We start from the raw sequence: 27,583 nt of genomic DNA, 5'->3' as shown, positions 1-27,583 counted from the left end.
ACCACAGTGTGGACACCATATAACAGAACAATAAGTAAGAATGGGATAAACAAAAGAAAAATACAGTGTTCTAAATGTATTGATATTTTAAAACTTTTTAGAAAATCTTTTGAAAAAGATAATTTTTTTAGTAGCTTTTGATACAATAAACTCAATGGGGATTTGAAAAAATAATTTTCTATCAAAAATAACACCTAAATCCTTGATATTCGAAACACATGAAACAATATTATTATCTAAATTATAATTAAAATATGAACTATATCTAAATTAAAAATATGTGAAAACATTTGTTAAAGCTGAAAAACTTTAAATTTATCCATAAATTTTGGATTTTTTGGCTGTATTTTTTTTTTTAATAAATGTGGTTTAAATCAAAATAATTTTATTCAGCAATAGAATATAATTTTAAACTAACTATATTTTTTAAAGAGAAAAAATATCTTACTGGTTAGTTTAAAATGAATCTTATTGTATCACTTGCATATCAATTCCCTTATGTATGGTGCATTTAGTAGATCCTTGTAGTGGTAATAAGACAAAGACTCGCAAAGTAAAAATATATAGATCAGAAACTATTTTTTAAAGCATTTGTCATGAATATGAACCTCATTCATCATATAAAGGAAGAATATGAGATTCATATCGTCTCATTGTAACAGACTTGAAAAGTTTTTCCTGTCAGATTCTCTCTTGACTATAAGGAATAGTCATTTGGTATGAGTTTTGGTGTTGCAAATCTCAAATAAGCCAAAACTTCTGATTTGAAGGTCTGCAAAAAATTCTGCCTGCAAGCAGTATACATACAGGTATTATCAAGTGATAGGCAGACTCTTTACACTGACATCCCTTGATATGCATTTTATTTTACCTAATGAAATTTTTTCAAGATCCCACAGTATCAGTGTTTATAGTCCCTAGAGATGGATAGATTTCCATCCCTTTCATCATCATGAACATCACTTCTTCCTATTTTAAATTCTCTCAATCATTTTATCTCTTAATATCTTCATTAAAAAGGAAAAAGAACAGTTGACAAATTTCACAAAGTTTCTCATTTTTCACAAATAATGAAATAGCGTATTTTGCACTTGATGTTATTTGAAATTGACATAACCATTTTAAAACATGCTACAAACATAGTGTTGTTACAACCAAGTTCTATATGTCATGTGGACCTGCTAGGTATTGTGATGCTGCCAAATAAGGAAAAATTAATTTCCCTTACATTTTTATTACCCTTGTATCGTCATTTTCTTAATGTCCATCATAATTTACTGTACTAGGTCATTCTTATCTGTTGAACACTTTTTGTATTCTGAAATTGCTCTTTTTGTTTTAGTTAGCTCAGATTCTCTTCATTACACAGTGTTATTTAACTATGTACTTTTTTATTACACCTTCATTCGTTATTATATATTTTAAAACTTTACCCTTTTTTTCAAGAATGATATTTTTTCCCTGCTACTTATTTTGTGATGTTTTCTTACTATTTAGGAAATAATAGAAACAAAGAAATATTACAAATAAGAACAAAAAGAGATACTGTGACTACTTTACAGATAAATTAATTTACATTATTACCTATACTGATTATTATTTAAATTCTTTACATTAATACTTGTACCTGTTTACAAAGAGTAATGATAGTAGATGTTAAATGAAATGAATTTAGATGATTGATGATAAAAGATGTATTTTAATGTATTCACAAATACATTTTTACAGAGAATTTCCTATGAAGAGTGAAATATACATTAGTGAAGGAGTTCACATTGGAAAATATACACTTAGTTCTGAATTGAAAGAAAAACTGAATGATTTTATAGCAGTTACAAGTGATGAACGTCCAGAAAGACGGGACATAAAGTTACATGCTGGTCTTTACTACCATAGTATTGATGTCTGGAACCCAGAAGTGGGTGATATCAGAGTACAGTTTTCATATGCAGGTGCTGCTGGTGACATTGTAAGTTTAACTTCCATTCAACTTATATTCTTTATTAGGTAATCAGTAAGTATAATTATATAAGAGGAAAATGCAGTTATAGAATTTTCCTCTTCTTAGAAAAGGTAGTTAAGAAACTTTTATTTTCATGACAGACTTGACTTACATAGGCTCCTTCAATTGGGCTCTAAATTAACATTTAACACATTAATTTGACCAGCAATGTTTACTAACACTGGCAGTCCAAAGCCCAAATCTCATCTCACAAGTGATGAGGAAATGTAGAAAAGGAGAAGGATCAAACATATTAAAAAATATGAATCCATCTGGCTACAGGTCCACCCGATTGTAGGGCTTAGGGTCATTATTTAAAAGCCCCCAACATTCTTGATAGCAGAAGAGGAAGAAATTCGTAGAAGAATTTCTCTCTCCTGGATAGTGGAAGGGTCTAGGTGGTGGCTTTTTAAATGAAACTCAAGGCATGTCCAGGTGCTCTAAGGTGGTAGCCCCTTACCGCGCTCCAAGAGTTTTCTAATTACTGGTTTTACCTTGTGTTGGACTTGGAACTCAGTCAGGGAAGGTTTGTTCATATTAACTTTCAAGTCTAAGGTTAGTCTTGGAAATAGGACAGAATTTAATCATTTACTAAGTGTGGAGAAGTGTAAATGATGAAAGAGAGATGATTATGGATTATAAATTTTGCAAGTTAGAATGTGCAAGGAATAAAGACAAGAAAAAACATTTTTGCCAGACTAGGACTCACTGTGCACGTTTAATGTCAATTAGCTATAAAAATGTTTCCAGGAATGTTGTTCCTCATCTTCAATCAGTAGAAGAACTCACATATTTCATCAGAAATGTCACCCCTTTTCACATCGTGTATATGTACAAAAGTCATGAATACTAGTGATTCATAATTTAATATGTATTCATTGTGTAATGAATAATATAAGTGCAACCGTTGTTTAAGCTGCTTCTAGTTTAGTTTCTTTGGCTTTCATCTAGAAGGTTCTGGGTTCAAATCCCAGTCAGGTTTGGCATTTTTCATACGCTATAAATATTTTGTATCATATTGCATTCCACAAGCCTTGAGCGTTTCTGGTGAATTAGTCAGCTAACAACAAAAAAACTTTAACCTCAGTTATATTTGTGGATAATCCAGAACAAATTTATTTATAATGTTTTGTGTATTTCTACACAGTTTGTTTTTATTATAAAATGTAAACTTTTTTTTTTGTGAATTTGTATTATTTTTCATGTCCTTTGCGTTTTAAAAAATTAAACTGTATGAAATACATTATTTCTTTTGAAATTGTCCAAAATAAATGTATTGGAATTCATGATAAGTATTTTCATTATTAATTTCTATACTGTTCTATAATAATAATAAAATTCCTGTTTAAAAATATTTTTTCACTGAAATAAAAGTTAAAAATGAATATGAGAAAAGTGATATACATTTTTACCAAAATATCTTGCATAAAAAGACATTTTAAATGGTTTATATCACAGAAGTATTAAACAAAAGAGAACAGATGATAATAAAAAATCAAAAGCAAGTTGAATGAATCTTCTCTACTACAGTCCATAAGTTTTTCAGAAGGTATCATAGTAATATATTTAAGCATTTTCAATTTTTCTGTAGAAATATAAATTGGCATTAAGAATGGAGATATTTTGATTTTTTAAAACTATACTACTTCAATGCTAGAGATTATGAAAGAAAATTTCTAAAGATTACAACATATAACTACATTAATATTGATTACTAATGTTGACAATCAGATGTAGCAGCTGGGTTAGTCTAGTGATTAAACTTGTCATTGCATAATCAGCTGATTTTCAAAGTCTAAAAAAGTCCTTGTAAAGGAAAATTGCTTTTTTTGGATTTGAATGCTAGCTTGTGGATACTGGTGTTCTTTGGTAATTGAATTTCAATTAACTACAAATCTCATGAGTGGTGAACTTGAGTCTGTTCCAGACTATATGTTTATTGGTACATTTACACTTGCATTGCACTCCATCTGCAGCTACGTCAGGCCTGGCAAGCCAGTAGCAGTGATTGCATTTACTACACACACACACATACACACTCAATCACTCTCTCTCTCATACACACACACACACACACACTCTCTCTCTCTCTCTCTACACACACACACACACACACACACACACACACACACACACACACACGAGAGAGAGAGAGAGAGAGAGAGAGAGAGAGAGAGAGAGAGAGAGAGAGAGAGAGAGAGAGAGAGAGACACACACACACAAACACACAGACACAGACCCACCACTAGCTGGAAAACTGGTTGGAGAAAACAAAGCTAATTTTGAATGTAGTTGTTCATCCCAGTACAAGTTAAAAGCAAATTAATTGAAAAATAAGGCTGCAAATTAAAAAAGTACTTTTCTGCACATCACATTAATGGTTATTTAACTCCTTTACAACTGATTTGTTTTTAATGTAGAATATAGTCTTTTATTTTAAACAATAAAAATTTGTAACATTTAATATTATACAGGACGCACACATTTCAAATGTAGTTTAGACTTTCATATCACACTTATCAACTACATATCTATTTTTACACATTAATGTCATTTAATACAGGTGAGTATTGTAGGCAGACAGGTCGGTACTGAGTTACATGGTAATCTTCTTGCCCGAGGGCGAGTTCCAGTCGATGTGATGTTATCTCAGCAACATGCTCACAACACATGGTTGATAAGATTATTCCGTTTACTGGCTTGGTTACTTATATATCTTGCTGTTACTTTTCTTCATCATCTGAGTAAGTAGTGCATTTTATTATTTTATTTCAAGTGCTTCTAAACATTCATGTTAACTTCTGTAACATTTTATTTATAATAATATTCTATGTTGACTTGGTTTCTGAAGTAGCAAACATTTTCTTTTTTTTTCACTACTTGAGTAATTAATGTTTATAATCAAATGCTTCCTGAATAGTATTAGCATGCTACATCTTCGTTGACAAGCAGTATTTATAAATAAATATACTACTTTACTCAAAAAACAATGTATAAATTGATCCCCAACTTGTTTTCAATGGTGTTTATTAAATATAGTATTGTTATATTGCTTCCAGGTGTCGCATGACATAATTCATTCATAAAAAAATAATCATCTGAATCAAGTTAACTCTTAAAATTTGTATTTGTCATTTGTTAAGAGTAACAATTTTTTAATGCTTCTCTTAGTTTTATAAGATATATCATGTTAAATGTTACTTGCTTTTCACCATCTTCATTTTTTCTTTAGTCTTGAGTACTGTTATTCTGTCCAAGTACTCTATGTATGCAGTAAGATAAATACCATATTTACTTGCATAATTCATGCGAATTCATGTTGTTTAAAAATTCAGAGAAATTTTAAACAATATTTGTAAAAAATAAAATTTTAACCAAATTTATTTCCAAAACCAAGAGAACAAATTTTCAGTCTCACTGATATATTAATACAAGTCTATTTGAAGGATTCTTGGAAGTGGTGAAAGGAAGGATAAGAATGGGTTAATCTTAAAAATATTGTTACAAACACCCCCTCCCACATCCTTACTGTTTATGGAATTTTCATTGATGGACACTTTCTACCTGCTATATTAATAATTGACCTTTGTTATTGAGTGGACATGAATACCTACTGTTCACACAGTTATAATGTTGTTTTCTTGGTGTGTACTGGTAGTTATAGCAAAAAATTATTTTTGTTAAATGTCTAAGAGCAGTACTAAATATTGTAATTATAATACTGTGAGTTTCAAATTAAAAATGATTGAATATGCGAAGAAACAAGGAAACAGAGCTGCTGGACGTGAGTTCACCATTCCTGAATTTAATGTGTACTACTGGAGGAAACAAAAACAGGCTCTTGCCCAAACTAATGCTTCAAGGAAAGTATTCCAAGGTCTGAAGACTGGAAAATTTTCACAACTTAAAGAGTTATTGGATTGTGTTAAAGAATTGAGTAAAATGGTATGTGTGTTTCACATGAAATGGTACATTTCAAGGTGCAAGAGTTGGCAAGTGTGTAGGGCACCACAACTTCAAAGTGAGCAGGCTGGCTAGGCATGTCACTTTATAAAAAGGAAAGGCGTATCACTGAAAAGATGAACATCATTATGTCAACATATACCAAATGACTTTAATGACAGAATTATAAATTTTCATAAGCATGTCATTGATCTACGAAAAAACAAACAGTTTTTGTTTTCTTAAATAGACAATGTTGATCAGATGCCAATATTCTTTGAAATGCCAAGTAACACCACCATTTGTGAAAAAAGAGCTAAAAGTGTACCAGTACAAACAACCAGGTACAAAAAAAGTATGGTATACTGTCATGCTTTCAATGTGGCCAATGGAACAAAACTACCACCTTATATAATTTTGAAGAGGGAAACCATGCCAATGGAAAATTTACCCGAAGGAATTCATGTTTGTGTCCAGCAAAAAGGTTGGATGATGTAAATTTGGTTCTTGATTGGATGCATGCAGTTTGGAATGGGCAACATGGTGCATTGTTCCGGAAGCCTTATCTTCTTGTCTGGGACATAAACTGTCCCAAACAAGAAGACATCAGTTTACGTCATTTAGGGGATGATATAAAATGACTTCTTTCTGAAATGAAGACTGATCTGGTTATTATCCTCGAAGGTCTTACATCAGTGTTATATCCTTTTAGATGTTTCTCTCAACAAACCATTTAAAGACAACATGAGAATGATGCAAAATGGATGGTTGAAGGGGGATTCAGTTTGACACCAACTGGACAGATAAGATACCTGTCAATTGAACAGTTATACTCCTGAGTAGTGAAGGCATGAGACATGGTTGATTAAAGCGTAATTGTTACAAGTTTTTTGAAGATGGAATTTCCTATGCTGAATGGCATAGGAATTTTAAATCCTGGAAAACTGGATGGCAGTGAGGATAATTCTATGACAGACTGAGGAAAATGTGGGTGAAGAAAATGAATAAAAAGAGGACTATAGTTTTGATGAAGAGAGCAATGATACATAACAAACTACTGTAAGTTTCAGACAAATAAATATCATTTTCTCATTAAATCATGCACCTACTTTTAGATAAAAAATTTTGGTCAAAAAAGTATGTAAATTATGTGAGTAAATATTATCATATTTACTCACATAATTTACCATCATGTATTACTTTTAAACAAGAAAAACAATATTATCCTTCTAAAAGATATCAGGGTTTTAATTTTTTTATTCTACACTGAAGTTTTGTATTCTGTAATTGTCTTCCTGTACAGTATCCAATTTTTTTTATATTAGGGAGTTGTGTTAATATGCAATTTTTCAAAAGTAATTAAGAAACAGTAAAGCTGTTCTCCACAGTCGTAATAATCAAAACTCTTAAAATCAGGATTTAATTGTATTTTAAATGCAAATTCTATGGACTTTTATCTACAAGAGTATGGTCATAAAAATGTTGGTATTGAATTTACTTATGTCATCATCATTTAACCGTTTTTGTACTCTTCTGCAAATATTCTCTTTATCAGGCTGAGTTTCAAGATCTGCCAGACAATATTAGATTAATCTTGGACCAAAGAGAAATGAATAGAAGTCTTACTTATAGGAATTTATCTGACAGTTATTCACATCAGTTTTTATTTTCCCTCGCAAAAGGTTAGAAAAATTTCATACAGTTATTCTAGTTATCCTAGAATAGAGTAAAATTTTAATATCAGTGATCAAGAAAAACTGATTATTAAATACAGAATCAGTCGTTTACATTAATATTTATGTAAAACCCTTCAGTTTCTTAAATGCTACACTCCAAGACATTTCAAATTTTACAGAGCCATTACGTCATAAGATGGTGCGGTTTACCATCTTGCCCAGGAGCTGTAATGTATAAAACTATAATGAAATAATAGTTGTTGAATATATCTTAATACAAAGTTACTAAAGATTAAAACATTCATAAATTTGTAAGGAATTTATTTCCTTTGTTAAAAGAATGTAGTTTTTTAAGAATTAAAATGTAATCTAAGTTACTTTTAGTCATTTTTTTTTTTCTAATAATTGAATATCGTTCATTAGTTTTTTTTAAATTTATTTAATGAATTACATAGTTCTCCATTGATATATTTCAAAAAATTTGAATAATTGATAAACATGAAAATTATATTTAGTTATATGTTTATACATTTGGATTTTTTTTATTCATTTCTTCTCACTCTTTTATATCATATAAAGTGATAATTTTAAGCAATTTAAAAAAAAAATAAGGCTAGCTTCTATGTTTTATTTTATGGAATAAAAGAAGAGGAAGGATTTCAACTTTTTATTTGACAAAATATATTCTAATAAATTGATGCACATACATATATTGTCAATCGATTTGAGAAACTATTGTTACACAGTTTTTTAGTTAATTAAATAGAGTAAACTAAATTTTAATTAATGTATAAAATAATGAAAACTTTTAAAATAAAACCTAGTTAATATGTTTACAAAACAGATATGATCTTAACATGATAAGAATGTATGGTATATTTATTAGAATTTTGATAACACTTGAACTGGCTTTGCTGTTTTATTTATATCTTTAAAATCGTTTTCTTATTTTCTTTAATTAATCTCTAAAATGAACACTCCATATTGTGCACATTTGATATACCACAATTGAGGAGTTAACAAAGGAGTTAGAATCTGAATTAGGTACCTTTGTTCAGTTCACAGATGTCAAAATAAATTGTATTTTTTTAAAAATATAGATACACATATTTTGTTTTTGTTTTTTATTATACACAAGGGCTTTTCCAAAACTGAATTTCTGATTGGTCGTTGAAAATAAACCAATTGTCACAGCAATTTTGCAGTAGCTATCAGCATTCTATGATCTTGATACACACCAATCTGCCATCCATTTTTTTCAGGGCTAACAAAGCATCGCTCAGTGAGACATGGAGACTCCTGTCTCACAGATCATTGTCACTCCTACCTACTATGAGGTGTACAGCAGTATTCTTTCAAGCAGGAAAAGGTAGTTCCACTGATTTTTATGGGTGTGTGGTGTTTATGTTTTATGATTAAGAGCATTGCAGAAGGTCAATGTCAGCTATTTTTAGCTGAATCTTGAATCTTTTTAGATTAAAAAATGAACAAAAGCAAAAACAAAAAAATAGACTTTACAGTGTTTTGAGACTACCAGAGAATCTTTCTGGCAGATTTCATGAAACCTTGAGGCAAAAATAATATGTGAAATTTATTATGAAATGCTGAAGAAGCTTCAGAAATCAATGCAAAACAAACAATGCAGTAAGTTTATGAAAGGTTTCTTTCTTCATGACTGTACATTGCTTCATTTCACACACCATCGAAAGTTTTTACTTAACCAATTCAAGTAAGAGATTTTTACTATTTCTTAAGCCCTCATTTGATGCCGAGTGATTATCAAATTTTCAATGAGATGAAGATCAAGTTGACAAGCTACAGCTTTGAAAGTGATGAGAAATTTATAAGTGGGGATTAACAGCGGGCTTGGATCCAGGGTAAGTTGCTAACTGTGTCATTTACAGTGTGTTATCTTGACAGCATCCTAGAATATCTTAGGGAATAACTTCCTGGAAACTGAGAAGTTTGAAATAAGATAAAATGCCAAAGCTGCATTTAGTGAACCACTTGCCATAGATAATTGATGTTAAAAATGTATGGCTTAGTTCACTGCATGCTGCTGGCATTTTTAGCAGCTAATATTTGTAGCTGTGAATGCCACTTAACATTTAGAAAAAATACCTATCTAAGTGCTTTGGCAATAGAGGCCGGCCAGGGTCTCCATTGCTTACTTGCATGTTTTCAGACTAGTATTGTGGACCAGACTTATGTCTTTTACATAAGTGCCTGTCTGAGTGAAGGTGTCAGTTCTAGAAATCTGGGTAACTTATGTATAATAAAATAAATCTCTCAAATTTTTTAATCAGAAATTAATCTTGGAATAGCTCTCGTGTATTTAAATACTAAATAAAAAATAATGAATTACCATATATTTCTATAAAAAATAAAAATTTAAAACCTAACAATTTTTATTGTGTTTAGTTTTCAATACAAAGCTATTGCAAATGTTGATATAAATATGAAAAATTTAACAACAAATACTAATATTATTCATCAGTAATACAAATCTGTGTAATCTTATTCACATCCTTCATATTAGATTGGAATGAACCAAGGAGTATTACTGAGTAAATGAATAAATTGAGTATTATGAAGATTACTCAGTTTATTATATGACAAGAGTAATATGAATTAATGAATAACAATTGAAACAAGGAAATATGAAACTTTATCACAAGGTGTCAGTATATCTAGACATAATTCAAATTACAGCACTAAACAATTTTTTAAATGTTTGTTTTCTTAATTTAAAAGAAAAAAAAAGATAAAAGCCAATAGCAACTACCAGTAAAACTACGTTGCAATAAGGCTAGTTATTGATGAATACAAGTAATTGAAAGAGTTATTAAGACACAGGTAGTAGAATTTCAATTTAAGTGAAAATTCTGTTTTATCTAAAAGCTGATTAGGTAAGTCTTCAAGAGCAATTATTTTCCATAATTTTATTGCCGACTCTTATGGAAAAATATTTGAGATGACAGCCATTTGTATTTCTGCATAGAAGTTGCAGATATTTATTTTTATCTTAATTTATTTTTTTCCTTTTGAGTTCAGTGAAGTCTTCTCTTTTTAATATCCAGCAGTAGTCACTCATCATAGATTCATCCCATCTGCCTTGATAACATTGTTCCATCAGCAATATATCTTGGCGGAGCGTTTCTCCTTGTTCGTTGCTGATGTCACCCAAGTTTAAAGGGAAAAAGTTCAAATGAGAATGTCAATAAGAAATTGTTCAATGACATTCTGCAGCCTAAATTTTTGTAGTTCACTAAGAGTTCATTTATAAACTGATCATAGTTTTCAGCTTTTTATTTTCAAGAAAACCAGTAACAACATCTCTGAATGACTTCCATGCTACTAGTTCTTTAGAATTCAGTTTACTGTCAAAATATATTTTCAAATTAATTTTCTTATTGTGGCCAATGAATATTCCCTCTTTTAATCTGCCTTCACTTAACTGTGAAAAACCTTTACTAAATATTTAAAGCCATCTCCATTTTTATCTAATGCTTTTACAAAATTCTTCAACAGGCCTAGTTTTATATGTAGAGGTGGTAAAATAATACAATCAGCTTCAACAAGGGGAATATCTACAACATTTTCCTTTCCTGGGATAACTGATTTCTTTTTGGCCAGTCTTTAACTGTGTAGTGTTTATCTGTAGCCCAACTATCCCACAAACAGAAGAAACTCATATATTTTATAAGCCACTCTGGAGACCGAGAAGAAGCCCTATCTCTTTCAGGTCAGCGATGACTGGCCATGAGTGTTCATCATGCTTAATAGTTTTAAAATGCCTGACATACTTTCGTACGTTTCTGCCATTCCTACCACATGTGCTACCGATATAGAAGAAAACTTATTCGAGTTATGCAACAACACCGCCTTTAAGCTTCTTTTTGATGAGTCTGTAAATAACGCCAATCATGAATAACATATTCAATGTCCAGTTCAGACATTAGCCCCTTAACATCATGGCAGGAACAAATTAAACCATCTCTTCTAAAGGATTTCTGTAAATTTTTGTTTTGGTTTCTATATACTGAAATTTCAGTATCCTTGTTTAATAAATTCCATTCTTTAAGGCGTGAACGTAGGAGTTCTGCATGTTGTTTTGACAAGTACAAGTCACGAATCAGGTCGCTCAGTTCTGCTTATGTGATGAGGTGAGGTTCAGAATTTGATTCTTCTGGAATGTAATTAATATCTACTGAAGCTGAGGATTCATCAGATAAGCCTTCTGGGGAATCAGAAATTTGTTTCCAAGAAGTCAGAGCGATCGGAATCGGTAAATCAACACCATAAAGTACTTACTGGTCTCATACCTGAATGAACATTTGGGTGTGTGATACTGCTTTTATTGTTTGAATTGAAACCAGTAACATTTGTTAAGCAAAAATAGCAGTCATCATAATGGTTAGCAGGCTCTCACCAAATAATAGGTATGCCAAAAGGCAAATGCTCTTTTTTTCTTTTTAACCATCAGATTAGTTTAACATAGCACTTGATGCATGCTACATGTGGAGCCCAGGATTTATCTTGGTTTCCCAAGGGACAGTCAAAAGAATGTTTGTAAGCAGTTTTCAGCAGATTCGATACTGGTTTTCGTTGATTTTTCATAACAAAAAATATTTGGAGAATTTTTACGTGCCCGATTTTTATTCATTCTAAAATTCGGAATGTTTTAATGAATGAAAGTAAATTGAAATATTACAGAAATACTTACTTAATTATAAAAATAATTAAGTTTTAATTAGTAAATACTTAATTACTTAAAATACTTCATAAAATTGTTTCACAATGGAGTACAATAAAACACGTGCACACACACACACACATCACACATGTACAGCTTAACAAATCTTGATGTTCAGTAAAATATTACCAAAAGTTGTTTTGTCATAAAAATCTTTCATTAAATTTATGGCATCACTTATTGAACAATCTTTATAAGTGTATAATAAAACCACTTCTCATAACTAAAGAACACAGCAAGTCGTACCAAGAGCTGAACTCATACTGAAGAAAATTTCATCACATTGAATTACTCATTACTTGACTCACTAAGATTCATGTCTGGCTTGACAGGAAATGATCATGATTCAATGATCATCATTCAACTGTTATGTAACAAATATAGGTCTACAGCGTGCATCACAATAAAAATCAGGTATGAATAAGCAAACATACAGACATACTAACTTATTTGTATTGTTTGTTCCACGAATTATGGAACAAATAAACTTAAGGGGTTGTACTTAAGAACATGATTGTTTCGGAATACATATTCAGATTACAAAATACTGTATAGAACAGCTACTCCTTTTTTATTACCAAATTTTATGTTAACCGGTGTAGTTCATATTTTTATCTCTTGCAATATCTGGGGATGTCTTTGTCTACTGTTAACTTTATTACTTTTCCATCTATAATGTGTTCTATATTTTTATTTCCTTTATCAGTTATTAATTTTGATGCTCATTCTTTATTTGAAAATTTCAAACTGCTCTGCACATTAATATCCTAGTTTTATTTACAATATGTCTCAACATTTGCTGATTTGTGTAAATCATGTGTAAATTCATGTTAATGAATTTTTCGAATCTAGCTGGTGATTTTTCAATTTTACAGATACTTGAAGAACTCATTTCTATAGCTAGATCCCATGTTGTTTTGTTAAAAAAAATCTCTCTTGAGTGCTTCACTAATGTTTAGCATATTTTTTATTTATAATAATTATTATAAAATTTGTATCCTTGTAATTGTGAATTTAATTTTTGTGTTTACTGTGTTTTAGTCATTCTAGATGATACATGGCTCAGTGTTACTCTTGTGTTTGCTGTCACTGCCATTGCTTGGTTTGCTTATCAACCGTGGCTCGGGTGTCTTTTTTTTGGAGGTTCCCTGATCTCATTTACATGGCCGTTTTTTAAGACATTGCATCACGATCGTCATTATCATTCTTTATAAAGCTTTTTCTATTGATTAAATTTACACAATTTAAATTTAAATCTTAAGTATAAAATTTTAATTAAGTTTTTCAATACTTGTTTCATTTTTTTTTTTTTTTGTTTAAATGTATATATATATATATAATTAATTTACTCATATTAAACATACCTTATATTTATTAACATGTGACAACTTACATTCCTTTTAACTCTATAGCAAAATAAAATTCAGATTATGATTTCCACTTATTCTAAGCCTGTGTACTATTTTGCTGCTCTATCTGAAATTATATGTTAGGGTAATGTAAAAAGTTCCCATCTGTTACTATTACAACATGTTATACAACATTACAATTTCACTTCTCCCTATATAATTTTACTCCAATGCTTATTTTTTCCATTAGAAATTTATGGTTTCTATTGGATACCTAAAGCAACAGTTGTTTGTAATTTTTATGTTTATTCTTATTTTAAAAACCCTAAAAATGGATTACTGTGTATGTTAGTAATTTTTTCTTGTATTTCTTCTTTTATCATTTATTTATTTACTTATTATATGTGTACCTCATAATGTCTACTAGTGGTTGTTTGACAGTTGAAATGGCAATCTAGATTTAAATTTAAAGTAAAAATTTTGTGAACAGTTTTTGACTGTAATCTCTTTTTCTAATCTAAAAAAAAACTAAATAATTGAAGGTCTTTTTGTAACACCTACAGATTTTCTGTTCAACAGTGAAGTAAATGTAAACTTGCAAGAATATAATTATTTATGAGAAAAAGAATGACTTGTGAGTTCATTTAGAGTTTTTACTTATTTCTTCTAATACCTTTATTGGTTTCAATTTTTAAGGTAGATCATCTTTAGTTTATGTTTAAAAATACTATGAGTCTTTTTTAAAAATGTATGTGGAAGTATAATCAAAATAAAAATAATTAAAAGGATTACTGTATTTCAATTCATTGCAGGTACCATAAAATAGTATTAGGAAATATTTTTGTTATTTATTTATATTCTTTTATCTAAAGTCGCAGTAATAAATTTGATAAAATTAACCATCACTTAAATATCAGAATGCCATTTTTTTAAATTTAGATCATTTTTGGGTCCAAACATTAAAATTATAAAATTCAAGGAATTATAATCTGTTAGTAATTAATCGGAATTAGTTTCAGTAGTGTTAATCCTGGATTAATAAACATTTGCAAATATACATATATAAAAATATATATATTTTTATATATATAAATATATCAAAATAATATAATATATATATAAAATATATATATTTTGATTACAATTGTTAATTCCATCTACTGGTCTAAAAGAAATTATCTGTCCAGTCCCCTCACCCTTAATAAGTAATGTACTTATTTTTGCTACAACTGGCTGTCCTTGAATATTTATTTAAAGACTTTGGATGTGTGCTTTTTATGAACATGTAATATTTTATCAGTTCATTGTAAAGTGTATTGTTTCTTTTTAAGTAATTAATTATTTTACCATAAACATAAAGAAAATCATTGGAGCATTTTATGCCTTTGGTTTGCAAAGGGCTTGGTTTTTAATTAAAGGTATCAATATTTCGCGCATTTATCTACGTTGTAAAGAATAATTTCTACTTATGAATCTTGATAATGGTCAATACATGTTGTTTTTTTATAGAGAATTGAACATGACTCATCAGTGAATACAATTTCTTAAACTACCAGTATTAAAGAATTTTTTTTAAAAATAAATAATTATGAAGGATTAAATACACGAAACAAAAAACATATTGAGGTTAAAAGAATGTAAATAAAGATCTTTACTAGCATTACCCTTTGAAAATACCAAAAATTGAAGATGTTATAGATTTATGTGAAATCAAGATCACTTGATTTATGTACTCCTATAGAAAATATTTCTGCATGAATGGAAACAAGGGTTTTTGTAATATTTGATATTTTTTTTTTTTTTGTCTTCAGTCATTTGACTGGTTTGATGCAGCTCTCCAAGATTCCCTATCTAGTGCTAGTCGTTTCATTTCAGAATACCCTCTACATCCTACATCCCTAACAATTTGTTTTACATATACCAAACGTGGCCTGCCTACACAATTTTTCCCTTCTACCTGTCCTTCCAATATTAAAGCGACTATTCCAGGATGCCTTAGTATGTGGCCTATAAGTCTGTCTCTTCTTTTAACTATATTTTTCCAAATGCTTCTTTCTTCATCTATTTGCCGCAATACCTCTTCATTTGTCACTTTATCCACCCATCTGATTTGATATATTTTTTAATATTTAATATGCAATCAAATATTAAAAAAAATTTAAACTGATGACCACAAATTGCCACAAAATCATTTCACTTATCACTGTAAGATTGCATGTTGAAAGATAGATTTTCGTTATTGTATTAAAGAAAATTTATTATCTATTTTCAGTTTTTTTTTTTTTTTTTTTTATGTAACGAACTACATTTTCTTTTTTTATGGAGTGCTTTATTCTTTTATGCATTAAATAATAATTAATATTGTTTTACTTAAGTTGACATAATATGAAAGGAGAATTTCTATTTTTACAGTTTTCATTATGTATGAGTATACATAAAAACATTATTTTATCGGTCAACTTATTTATTTTATCTTTATTTTATACTTTTTTGTATGAATTTAGGTCTTCAAAGATTATGAATTCAATTTTTTAATATTTATTATTAAAAGTAAAAAGTAGATACAATAAAAACCTAATTATTACCATGAATTGACTTTGTCAAGATCCAGTTATTTCTTCTATTCCTATTTCTGTTAACCTTCCAAAGACTTTGACAAGAAAGACTTCAGCATGTGTGTACTACATTTTAGATTAAATATATGCTCAGAAATAACGTTTAAATCTCCAAGTAGAAGAATGCTTTCTGAGCCTAAATATTCAAGTTATACTCTTTCATAGAATTATTACTGTAAAGCACCATAAAATAAATTTTTATGAACTATTCTATAGTGTTATTATTAGATAAGTAAACTAAATAATTTTAGTTACTAAGGGGAAATAAATATCAATCATAAAGTTGTTTAAGTGAAATTAACTGCTATGATTATTAGACTAAAAAATGGCAACATCATGTAGTAAACTGCACTCAGAGTTCTTAATTTCAGTAATCTGTAAGAACCGGATGACTGAAATGGTATTTACTATTGACATTTTGTCTTATTTCAAACCTTATAATTTTTAGGATTGCTCCTTGAGGTATTATTAAAGGTTAAATGGAACTAACAGATCATAAGAGACGTAATATCATATCTTAACCAGGACTCATAAAATTAACAAAACAATACAGTAATGTGTGTATAGGTATGAAATGAATGAATCTTTCAATTCATCTGTTAATTTGTTTCCTGGTAAGGCCTCTGTGATGTGAGTATGTAACATCTTGTAAGGTGTAATTCTAACTGATATCAGTGCTATATATGATCATTCATTACCATAGAGAGTAAATTGTTTATTCTTTATTACTTTAAATTATGATATTAAAATTAATAAAGCGAGTTAATTTTTTTTTCTAATTCTTTTAAAACATGGAATTTATTCTGTACCTGTCACTGACGCTGTTACATGCATTTAAACAGTATACAGAATTAATTTCTTAGTTGCATATATAAATGCTATGTAGATAACTGAAAGACTGACAAAAAAATTGTATATATAACTTAAATAAATTAAAATTATTAAAAAATAATGGTTTAAAATACCCATAGTATTTTAGTGTTTCAAATTACAAGCAGTCACAATAGTACTTTACATTCATATAGCAACTATGAGTAAAAGAATAATGCCTCCACATATGAAAAATATTCAAGTATACTTACTTTTAAATTGAAATTCTTTGGTATTTCCTGTATATTTAAGATTTTACAAATTTCTGGCTTTTTGTAGTTTTCTTGGTCGAGTGGTCACAATGATTATTAATTTTTGCACCTTCATTCAATAAGCGCTTTTAAAAAATCAAATTGATCAGTATTAAAGGGTAATTCTAGATTAGTAGACTTTAGATTCATTTTTCATTAAAAAATTCAAAGATATTCAATTTTTGTAGTAATGTTTATTATTCTATATTCTTTAACATTTTATGGAAGCTGTTTTTAAACTTTTGTTTTTATTGATACTGACAGTTTTTGTAACCAAATACAATTTTTTAATTTATTGCTTTGAGAGTCCTTGTTATTACAAATGATTAAGATATATTGTAGTTTTAAAGAATATAAAATCATTAAATCTGTGAAAATTTCAAGCAAGTTTTGAAATAATACAACATTGATAATTAATATTTTAATTTATAAGTAACTGGAAACTACAGGTTAGGTTTTCAGAAGGGACCATTTGTTTTTTATTTATTGGTTTCAGTTTTTAGTTGGCCAGTTATTACAAATGTCTTTTTGGATCAGCTGTTATTGATAATTGAATTAATCAAATAACCAGGCATGTTTTCATTAATAAAATTGTGGTCGGTATCGTTCATTTATTCATCACTAATGAAATTAAAATATTGTTATAAAGATAATAAATTAAGTAACTTCATATTATAGATTGTCACTAGTTTCACTGTACGATGTGACAATTTCTATCCAGTGATCATGATGAGAGTAAACACACTATAACTCAGATTTTTTAAACACCTGAATCAGTGAATTATAATCACATATAATTTTTTTGTGTACAGACACATTAATTCCTTTTCAAAGCATACTTTTATTAATTATAAAAAAATATGGTTTTCTATGAAAAAGAAAAATAGACAGAACTGGGATAGAATCATATTTAGTCCAACACAAAATCAAAGCATGCAAGTTTAAAGATTAAATTTTTTAATTTATTAGTAAAAAAAAAGTGTAAAAGTTTTAGCTGAATGGTTTTTACTAAAACCATCGAATACATTTCAGATCACTATCGACAAATTTTTTTTCATACAGGAGCAGATAATGCCTTAAGTTGAGGTCTAAATAACTGTGCCTGCACAAGCATTATTCTCCTGTCCAGTTACAGATTGTCAATCCAGAGGACAAAACTCTAATACAGATCATTTTATCATCTATATTTGTTCTTTTTACTTCATTTAACAATGCAAGTCCACTAATCGGTCTGAGAATTCTTCAAACGCCACACTCATGTTTACTGCATGTGTAACCAAAAAATATATTGAAACAATTTTGCAAAGATTTGTGTTGCTGGCCATTTGATATCTTCTTTCTTTCTTTTTCCTGTTTAGCCTCCGGTAACTACCGTTTAGATAATTCTTCAGAGGATGATATATATGAGTGTAAATGAAGTGTAGTCTTGTACATTCTCAGTTCGACCATTCCTGAGATGTGTGGTTAATTGAACCCAACCACCAAAGAACACTGGTATCCACGATCTAGTATTCAAATCCGTGTAAAAATAACTGGCTTTACTAGGACTTGAACGCTGTAACTCTCGACTTCCAAATCAGCTGATTTGGGTGACGCGTTAACCACTAGATCAACCCAGTGGGTGGCCATTTGATATCTAGACGTGATAATGCTGCTTCCTCAGGCAGGTGGTGTTATCATTATGCCTGTGATAATCATGTTGTAATTGAAAAACTGAAATTGCATTTCATCCTCATTTCAAATGATGCGATACAATGAATTCTGATTTTTAATGATGGATATGGAATCTAATTAGAGCAGGAAAACTAAGCCTGCAGATTAAAAATAAAATAAATGATCCATGGTTAACAGTATTATAAGAAATTACTTCAGTTACCGATAACTTTCCAGTCTGGTCAGGAAAAGAAAATACCATCTTTTTTTCATTTTACTATTGTCACAGTTAATAAAAATGCAAATATTCATAGTTAATATCATTTTAAAACAAAGTTCTTTACCAGACAGTAAAATTTCAAAAAAAATCATTAATACTGAAAGTAAGGGAAAATATGTATAAAATCTGAAAAGTGAAAAAAATATCAATTAAACATGCATTTATAGCATAAAAATGTAACTTAAAACTGATAAAAACATTATCATCATAAATAGAAAAGCACAATGTTATTTCTAAATGCTCTTCCTTCTTGAAATCTAGCCAAATTTTGAACAGTAACATGAGTTCTTGGATGTACATTCAGACATGCGTTAAACCTTGTTACAGTTGTGTAGTAAGCACAGTAAGTCTTAAGTTTTGTAAGCATAGTTTTCGCCTAGGTCAGAAGGGTTTATTTTAGATGTGGGGGATGGAACATACTGTTGTACCACCAAATTGGGGTGAAACACACACACACACACACAGTGTTTGCTTGACTGCGTGCATGTGTCTTTCTGCAGTAGAAGCTGTCTCTGACATGCAGTTTCTTATCTTTCTGTAATAATTTTTAAAAATGTTGTTTAGAGTTATTAAAAATGACTGTTTTAGTATTGAAAAAAAATAATAAGTCCTATCAAAGTGCAATTGACATGACATCGTCAAACGATACAAAACAATTGAAGACTGAGCATTCTTATACCGCATAAAGATTCATTCTCCTGCTTCATCCTATGTACTCCCAGTACATCTGCTCACTAACACCAGCACATATTCAAAGGGAAGCAAAATAAACTATTTTTACATTGACAAACTACACTTGCAAGACTTAGAGACATATTGTACTTGTTTCTTATTCTTAAATCTCAATTGTAAGATTACTGTGAAATGTGTACTCTGCTTTTGGAATTGCTTTAACCCTCTCCAATATTAGAATTTTAAAAAGGAGTTTAAAATTATCATTGGAAACGTTACAAATACAATACAAAAAATCTAAATTCAGTTAGTTTATGCTGTAGGTAAAGAAGAAAACATAAAAACATAATATAGGAATTTTCAGAAGTTCATGCAAAAAATTCTCCAAATGAAATAAATTCTTAAAACCACCAAATCTTAAAAAAAACACATCATTAAAATTACAGGAACAAATTTTATTCTCCACTATTTTATATCTACTGTCGTTTCTTGAGTGAAAAAACGAAACTTCTACGAAAATATCAGTATTATAGTGACAAAACGGTCGTTATTAAAATTTTCTTAAATCAGACTAAAATAGAAGCAGAAAACAATGTAAACTTTGTTTATTATTACAACAAAATTGATGAGGAAAACTGCAACAGAAGCCTCACAGATTTATAAGAGGACTAGAGTTTTCTTTTATTTGAAGTGGTGGTTATATTTTCATATTTGTTATTGTACAGAGAAGGAACAAGCTTACTTGAAAAACAAGTCCTCCACAAAAATTTGTATTTTTGTTGAAATGTTACATTTCAAATTATGTAAGTGTTAAGTTGAGATGATGAATGATCTGATCATCATAAATGATGTTTCATAAATCATCATAGAAACATGTAGAATAATATGTAGATGACTTCCTTCTATAAATAACTAGTTAACTGTTAATGGTTTGCTTTAGATATTAGTAAGATAAATTTTTCATTGTAATGTACAGTTAATAATTTAATGAAAATATTTCCTAAGTTGTTTTGCAAACTCAGATTACTTTGCTTGACTTGGTGGTGTTTTAGTTGTAGTTCTACTTAATTCCTTGTTTAGTGGACAGTAAGTACCCAACAAGGCAATTACTAAATGGTATTAAAAAAAAAAAAAGTGGGAGCAGTATGTCATGTCTTTGAGATACTCTGAGACAACATTCTCAAATTTAAATTAAAAATATACAACCTCCCTGGCCTATGGAAGTTCTACTAATTCTTTTTATCTTATTTAACATAATTATTTTTGTTAAAACTAATTTAAATATTTTTCCACAATTGATAACAACCATAATTATAGAACTCAAGATAAAAACCAGCCACTTTTTGTAGCTTATATAACAGCTAGTTTTGGGTGACAGAATAACATAATAAAATTATGCATTTATATACTGTATATAAAATTTCCAAGATGTAGATAATATGTGTATTCTGTTTATATGAGGTAATTTGCAAAGGTTAATTCTGTTGTTGGGTGTAGTGTGTGTACGTCCTCCATGACGTGTTGGTGGCTGTTGTATCTTTGGATGAATGTACATTCAGGCTGTCTGGTAGTATTTAGGCACATTCACTGCAATCTAATTTGTTTACTGCTAAGTTGTTACATATTGAGTGTGTGTTTTATTTGTTTGCCATTTGATATTGTGTATTTTATTTGTGGTTTTGAAGGCAACACAGTAAACTTCTTTCCTGAAAATGTTGACATTTTTTATGATCGTTGGTTTATGTATCTAAATGTATATTCTCTTAATAAGTGTGCTTTTAGATTTGTTTTTATGTAATATATCTATCAGTGTGGATGGGCAGCTATTAACCTTTGCTAGATAAACATTGTGTTGAGAGTTCATCAGTGCAGTTGTCAGCCTATGGGTATGCATGTTTGGCAATATATCATCTATGAAAAATCTGTGTGGAATGGTTAGATGTGTTGTGAATAAAAGTATTACTAGTAGTGGGTTTTCTGCCAGCCTCCGTGGTGCAAGTGGTAGCGTCTCAGCCTTTCATCCAGAGGTCCCGGGTTCGAACCCCGGTCAGGCATGGCATTTTCACACACGCTACAAATCATTCATCTCATCCTCTGAAGCAATACCAAATGATAGAACCAGAGGTTAAAAAAAAAATAGTGAGTTTTCTATACATCTTAAGAATGTACTTTTCTATTTGGATATGATGATGTCAAGGAAGCTGTGTGATTTATCATTTGCTTATTCAATATCAAGGAAATGATTCTTAAATCTGACCAAGGATAATAAATCCTTGATTTCAGCGAAAAATTTTACAAATTATTTATTAAATTTAATATCTTTTGATTATAAAAAAAATTTTACAATATTTAAATTAAAAATTTCACAATGAAATGGTTTTCAAATATTTTAAAGTCTGAATTTTCAATATTACACTATTCCCTTCACCTACATTAATGATGTTAACTAAAAAAATTATAAATAAAAATTTTCAGTACCATAATTTATTTGCACCAACTGTTTCTCCGCATTTCCTACTTCTTTCTGAATATTTCCAAATATTCATGTTTTTGTTAAAACTGACAAAATTTTTTCAGTTTTATTAATAGAAGAATGTATTTAGAACAGCAGACATCAATAAAAAATAAAACTGACAAGTCATAGAATAAAATTGTGTTCTTCATTCACCTTTACCAAAAATGGACACTGCTGTTTTTGTTAGAACTTGCAATTCTGCTGATAATTCAACCAAAAGTATTAACATATGCGTAAAGCAGTTATGAAGGGGCTCTATGTACATACTTTTTTTGATATTTAATGTTTTAGTTTTTCTATTTAACAAATTTACTTTGTGTAGATGCTATTAAGTATATAAGTTATTAGTAATATTAAAACTTATTACATGAAAATATTTATGTAAAGAAAAGATTGTATATTTTATTTAATAATTTTTTTTTACATCAGTTATGTATAAAGTTTTGGATTATTTTTTATGTTACGAGACAATAAAATTCTGATGATAACTATATGTATCCTTCAGAAGCAGAATGCCTGAACAGTTTATAGTTCAGCTGGATACTTTCATTTGTCATATAATACTGACAATAAGTAAGGACATAACTTTATGAAGCCTGAACTTGTTCTTGGATCTTTTTAATGTCTGGAGGAAAAACAGACTTTGTTGCAGTGTACATTTAAGCTAACCAATACAAAATTATTGATCAATAATGTGCTGCTGTGATCCTAGGTAAAAATGTACTGATTTTCCAAGGAGTTTTGGTCAGGATAAGTGCCATTGACATAGAGCTATCCTCTGTGTTAGGTTATTATCTTATGTCACGATCACTCTTTTGGTCAGGTGGAGTCAGTAAGGGCCCAGGAGCTGTTTTCTGTTTGGAGACTGTTCAATATTTATGTGAAGCACTTATTAAATAAGGATACTTTCGTTAATCCATACTAAAACACACATATAGTAGCAACATTTTATCATTAAATAAAAAAAAAAACACTTCTTCTAAGATAAAAAATAATCAGCAACAAGCTTAACATAATTTCTTTAGAACATAGATTGTAAATTTAAAATAAGTATATGCTTATTTTAAATAAGCATATACTAAGTTTTATCAAAGTGTCAATTTGAGATCCCACTAGAAAGAAACGCTTGACGTACTCTTTAACCTCTTTTTTCTGTTTAGCCTCTGGAACCACCAGAGTACGAATGTAAATGAAGTGTAGTCTTCTACAGTCTCAGATCGACCATTCCTGAACCCACCGGGTTGGTCTAGTGATGAAAGCGTCTTCCCAAATCAGCTGATCTGGAAGTCAAGAGTTCCAGCGTTCATGTCCTAGTATAGACAGTTACATTTATTCGGATTTAAGTACTAGATCGTGGATACTGGTGTTCTTTGGTGGTTGGGTTTCAATTAACTACACATCTCAGGAATGGTCAAACTGAAATTGTACAAGACTACATTTCATTTACAGATACATACCATCCTCTGAACTAATATCTAAACCGTAATTCCCGGAAGCTAAACAAAAAAAAAAAGAACGGTCGACCATTCCTGAGATGTGTGGTTAATTGACCACCAAAGAACACTGGTATCCACGATCTAGTATTCAAATCCGTATAAAAGTAACCGCCTTTACTAGGATTTAAACCTTAGAACCACTGCTCTATATAACCGGATAGAGGATTCATGTATTGGAATTGGTAAAAACTAGCCACCAAATGAATGGCTAGAGCTAAATAAAATGAAACGGCGCATCCGCAGAGGTAAGTGTAAGAGTAGGGATAAAACCACGTTTTAAACCGATGCAGTAGAAGTGTTCTGATTTTTGTATTTTGAACACTGATCTCTATATAACTATATTTCTGATCTCTATATAAAGTTTCTACAATTTTCTATAATTCTCTACTTGTGTTGCGAAAATTACCGTTCTTTGGTTATCTGACTTGAATAAAATAAACATCCCTACCATCACGATTATAGTTTCCAGCCACTCATTTTGCGGTCCTGAAATATGCTAAAATACTGAACACTTAATTGTATTTTATGCCATAAGGTCCTCTATCCAGTTATATAGAGATCATTGCTTAAAACTTTCGACTTCGAAATCAGCCGATTCGCAATGACGAGCTCACCACTAGATTAGCCGGGTGGGTTATACTCTCTAACGTCTCTTTTTCTGTTTAGCCTCCGGAATCACCGTAAGGTATTACTTCAGAGGATGATATGTATAAATGAAAATGAAGTGTAGTCTTGTGCAGTCTCAGTTCGATCATTCCAGAGCTGGTCTGGTTAATTTAAACTCAACCACCAAAGAACACCGGTATCCACGATATAGTATTCAAATTTTTATAAAAGTAACTGACTTTACTAGGAATTTAATCTTCGAACTCGACTTCGAAATCAGCTGATTGCGATGACGGTTTAACCACTAGACCAACCGGGTGGCGTTGGTCTAACCTAGAACAAACTTTCTACGGCTCGCTACTGTTTCACAGTATAAAACGCTGTTGTCAAAGCAATTTTACTTTTCTTGTATAGGCAAAAGGTTTCATTGCAAGCAATTGAAAATCGTAACCGCCGATACTTTATAAATTTAAACAAAATCTTACAGTAAATAAAAATTAAATTAGAACATTCAATTTATTAAAATATTCTGTTACTGCTTATTAAGAATTTCAATGACGATCTAAATTGTATCTGTTACTCTTTTTACAATATTCATGCCTTTTAATTTGTTTTGAATCTAATAAAACAGATTCCTTTCAAACGATATTTTTTTTTTATAAATAAAAGAAAATTACAGAAGTTATATTGTATTATACTTACGCTTATTTTAAGAGTTTCTGATTGTAGCGAACCATGTAATAAATACAACAATTTCAGAGAATTGTAAATAACTGGTAAAAAATAATTATAAATGGTAGTTGTACCTAATTATAGCGTAATATATTATACATCGATTTATAGTGTTAGCTTTCGATTAAGAGTAGGGCGTCTTCGAAATCAAATATGCAGTTGCATAATTACTTCCTTCCGTATATCCTGTTCAACATGTGATCTACGATATCTCGTACTTCTGTGTCAGCATTAGGTTGCGAAATATCAAGCCAATGTGAAATTTTATTCAAGAAGAAAAGGAATATTCTCGAGTTTTACATCTGGTACAATTAGGTCTTTCATGTTAAAAGTGTAGTTCTTTTTTATTTTGCAGTTTGAAAATTAAAATTTGTAAATTTTAGATGCAATCGTTGAATATACATCATCTGTTTGCAGAGCAGCGCAGTATAATTATCATCATACAGTAACTAGTACTCAGATTGGGATTAGTGCTAATTGGAATTTTTTATCAGAGAATTATGAATACCAGTCATTCATCAAATGAATCCAACTCAAGTCATGATGGAAACGATGAAAATGCCTGCCCAAATAGAAGGCAATCTATTACAGCTACCAATCAAAAGGCTATGCGGACAGCGTTTGAGGAGATCGAAGAGATGGCTTCTCGTATTAATGCAGTTGACAGTATTGTTGAAACGGCGAAGCATTTATTCCAGAAAATATACTTGAGTAATACAATAGGAGCTAGGTCACTTGAAATAATTACAACAGCTTGTTTATATACAGCCTGTAGAATAGAAGGTGTACCCAGAACATTTAAAGAACTATGTGCTGTTAGCTGTATAAAGGTAAAACAAATTGGTCGTTGTTATAAATTCATTCAGAAGGTTTTGAAAATATATGTGGAAACAATAAAAACTGCAGATTTTATACCTCGGTTTTGTGCAAAGCTTGAGTTATCAATGCCAGCAGAAAGAGCAGCTGCTGTTATAGCAAGAAAAGCTTCAAAATTATCTTTCATCTATGGCAAATGCCCAGTTTCCCTCTCTGCTGTTGCTATCTACATGGCAGCTTTAGGTTCAAATGAGGAACTGGATCTATTGCAAATCAATGCTGTCACTGGGGTTTCACGAGAAACCATTAGGAAGATTTATAAAAAACTTCACCCTCATGCAGAAGAACTATTCCCTAGCAATTATAAGTTTAAATTACCTGACTTGAATGCTTCTAAGAGAAGGAAAAACAAGACTAATAAAAAAAGATAAACTAAATAGTATTTTATATATATATATCTGAATTATGTTTTGAATTGGAAATTATTTTTGGACAAAAATAACTAAATGTGTTCAGGAGAAAATATTATTTTACTACTAACATAAGTATATTCATTAAAAACATTTTTTTTGTTTATATGTATATGTAGGTACAAACACAACATTATTTAAAAACAACTGCTTAGGAAAGTATTGTTTCAAAATAATTTTTAGGGTTCATTTATTTATTTAATCCTTTAAAGAGCTTTTGTTTATTAAAACATTAATAAAATGGAGTGGTTTAAAAAGTAGATGAAAAAACTTTTATGTATTTTTTTATGGTTTTAAGTAACAAAACTTAATTATAATTTTATGAGAATGACTATTCAAATAGTAAATTAGATTTAATTTCTTGCTTTATTAAAATAAAATTAGTTAAATGAGCTGCAATGTAAAACAAAAATATGAGGTTTTGTTAAAGTATTACTTAAATTACTAAATAACATACAAAAAATTGTGAAACATGCAACAAAAAATTTTTAAAAAGTCAAAATTTTAAAGAATGATTATAATACTAAATGTAGGTTGTATGTAAACGAACTGAAATTTTTACACCACCTCAGTAAGTAAGTAATATTACTGAAAAATATTACACAAAACTTTTGTTTACTATAATTTTGTTTATAGGTAATTGTGGCAAAGTTTTTAATAGATCTGCAGTCAATAAGTTTTTAACTTTTTTTTAATAGTTATATCACAATTCTGCTTGAATGGTTTTGTGTGTGCGCGCGTGTGTGGGTTGATGTCTATTTTCCATAATATTAATGGAACAGGTGAACATATAAATAATTATCAAAATTGATATTGCAGCATCATACTTGTATATGAAGTACTGAGACCATTAAATTTTCATGAGTCATACTAGGGTTCAGG

The 27,583-nt window shown here is 29.6% G+C and overlaps 1 protein-coding gene and 1 pseudogene across 2 annotated transcripts in view; both read left to right on the top strand.

Moving 5' to 3' along the window:
- The window catches only part of Tmem43 (Transmembrane protein 43), a 57,152-nt gene extending 42,639 nt beyond the window's left edge, over positions 1-14,513 (top strand). For both annotated transcript variants that reach the window (XM_075362628.1, XM_075362627.1), the window contains 3 exons: positions 1,729-1,969; positions 4,566-4,746; positions 13,418-14,513. In XM_075362628.1, coding sequence (XP_075218743.1) covers positions 1,729-1,969; positions 4,566-4,746; positions 13,418-13,590 — 595 coding nt within the window. In that variant the 3' untranslated portion in view covers positions 13,591-14,513. The remainder of the gene's footprint in view (positions 1-1,728; positions 1,970-4,565; positions 4,747-13,417) is intronic.
- Positions 14,514-25,915: 11,402 nt separating this feature from the next.
- LOC142322592 (transcription initiation factor IIB pseudogene) lies at positions 25,916-26,662 on the top strand (annotated as a pseudogene).
- Positions 26,663-27,583: the final 921 nt, after the last annotated feature.

This window comes from Lycorma delicatula, chromosome 4 (genome assembly GCF_047948215.1).
Source record: "Lycorma delicatula isolate Av1 chromosome 4, ASM4794821v1, whole genome shotgun sequence".
NCBI lineage: Eukaryota > Metazoa > Arthropoda > Insecta > Hemiptera > Fulgoridae > Lycorma > Lycorma delicatula.
The sequence above is the reverse complement of the archived record's forward strand: the minus strand, read 5'-3'. Positions and strand labels throughout refer to the sequence as shown.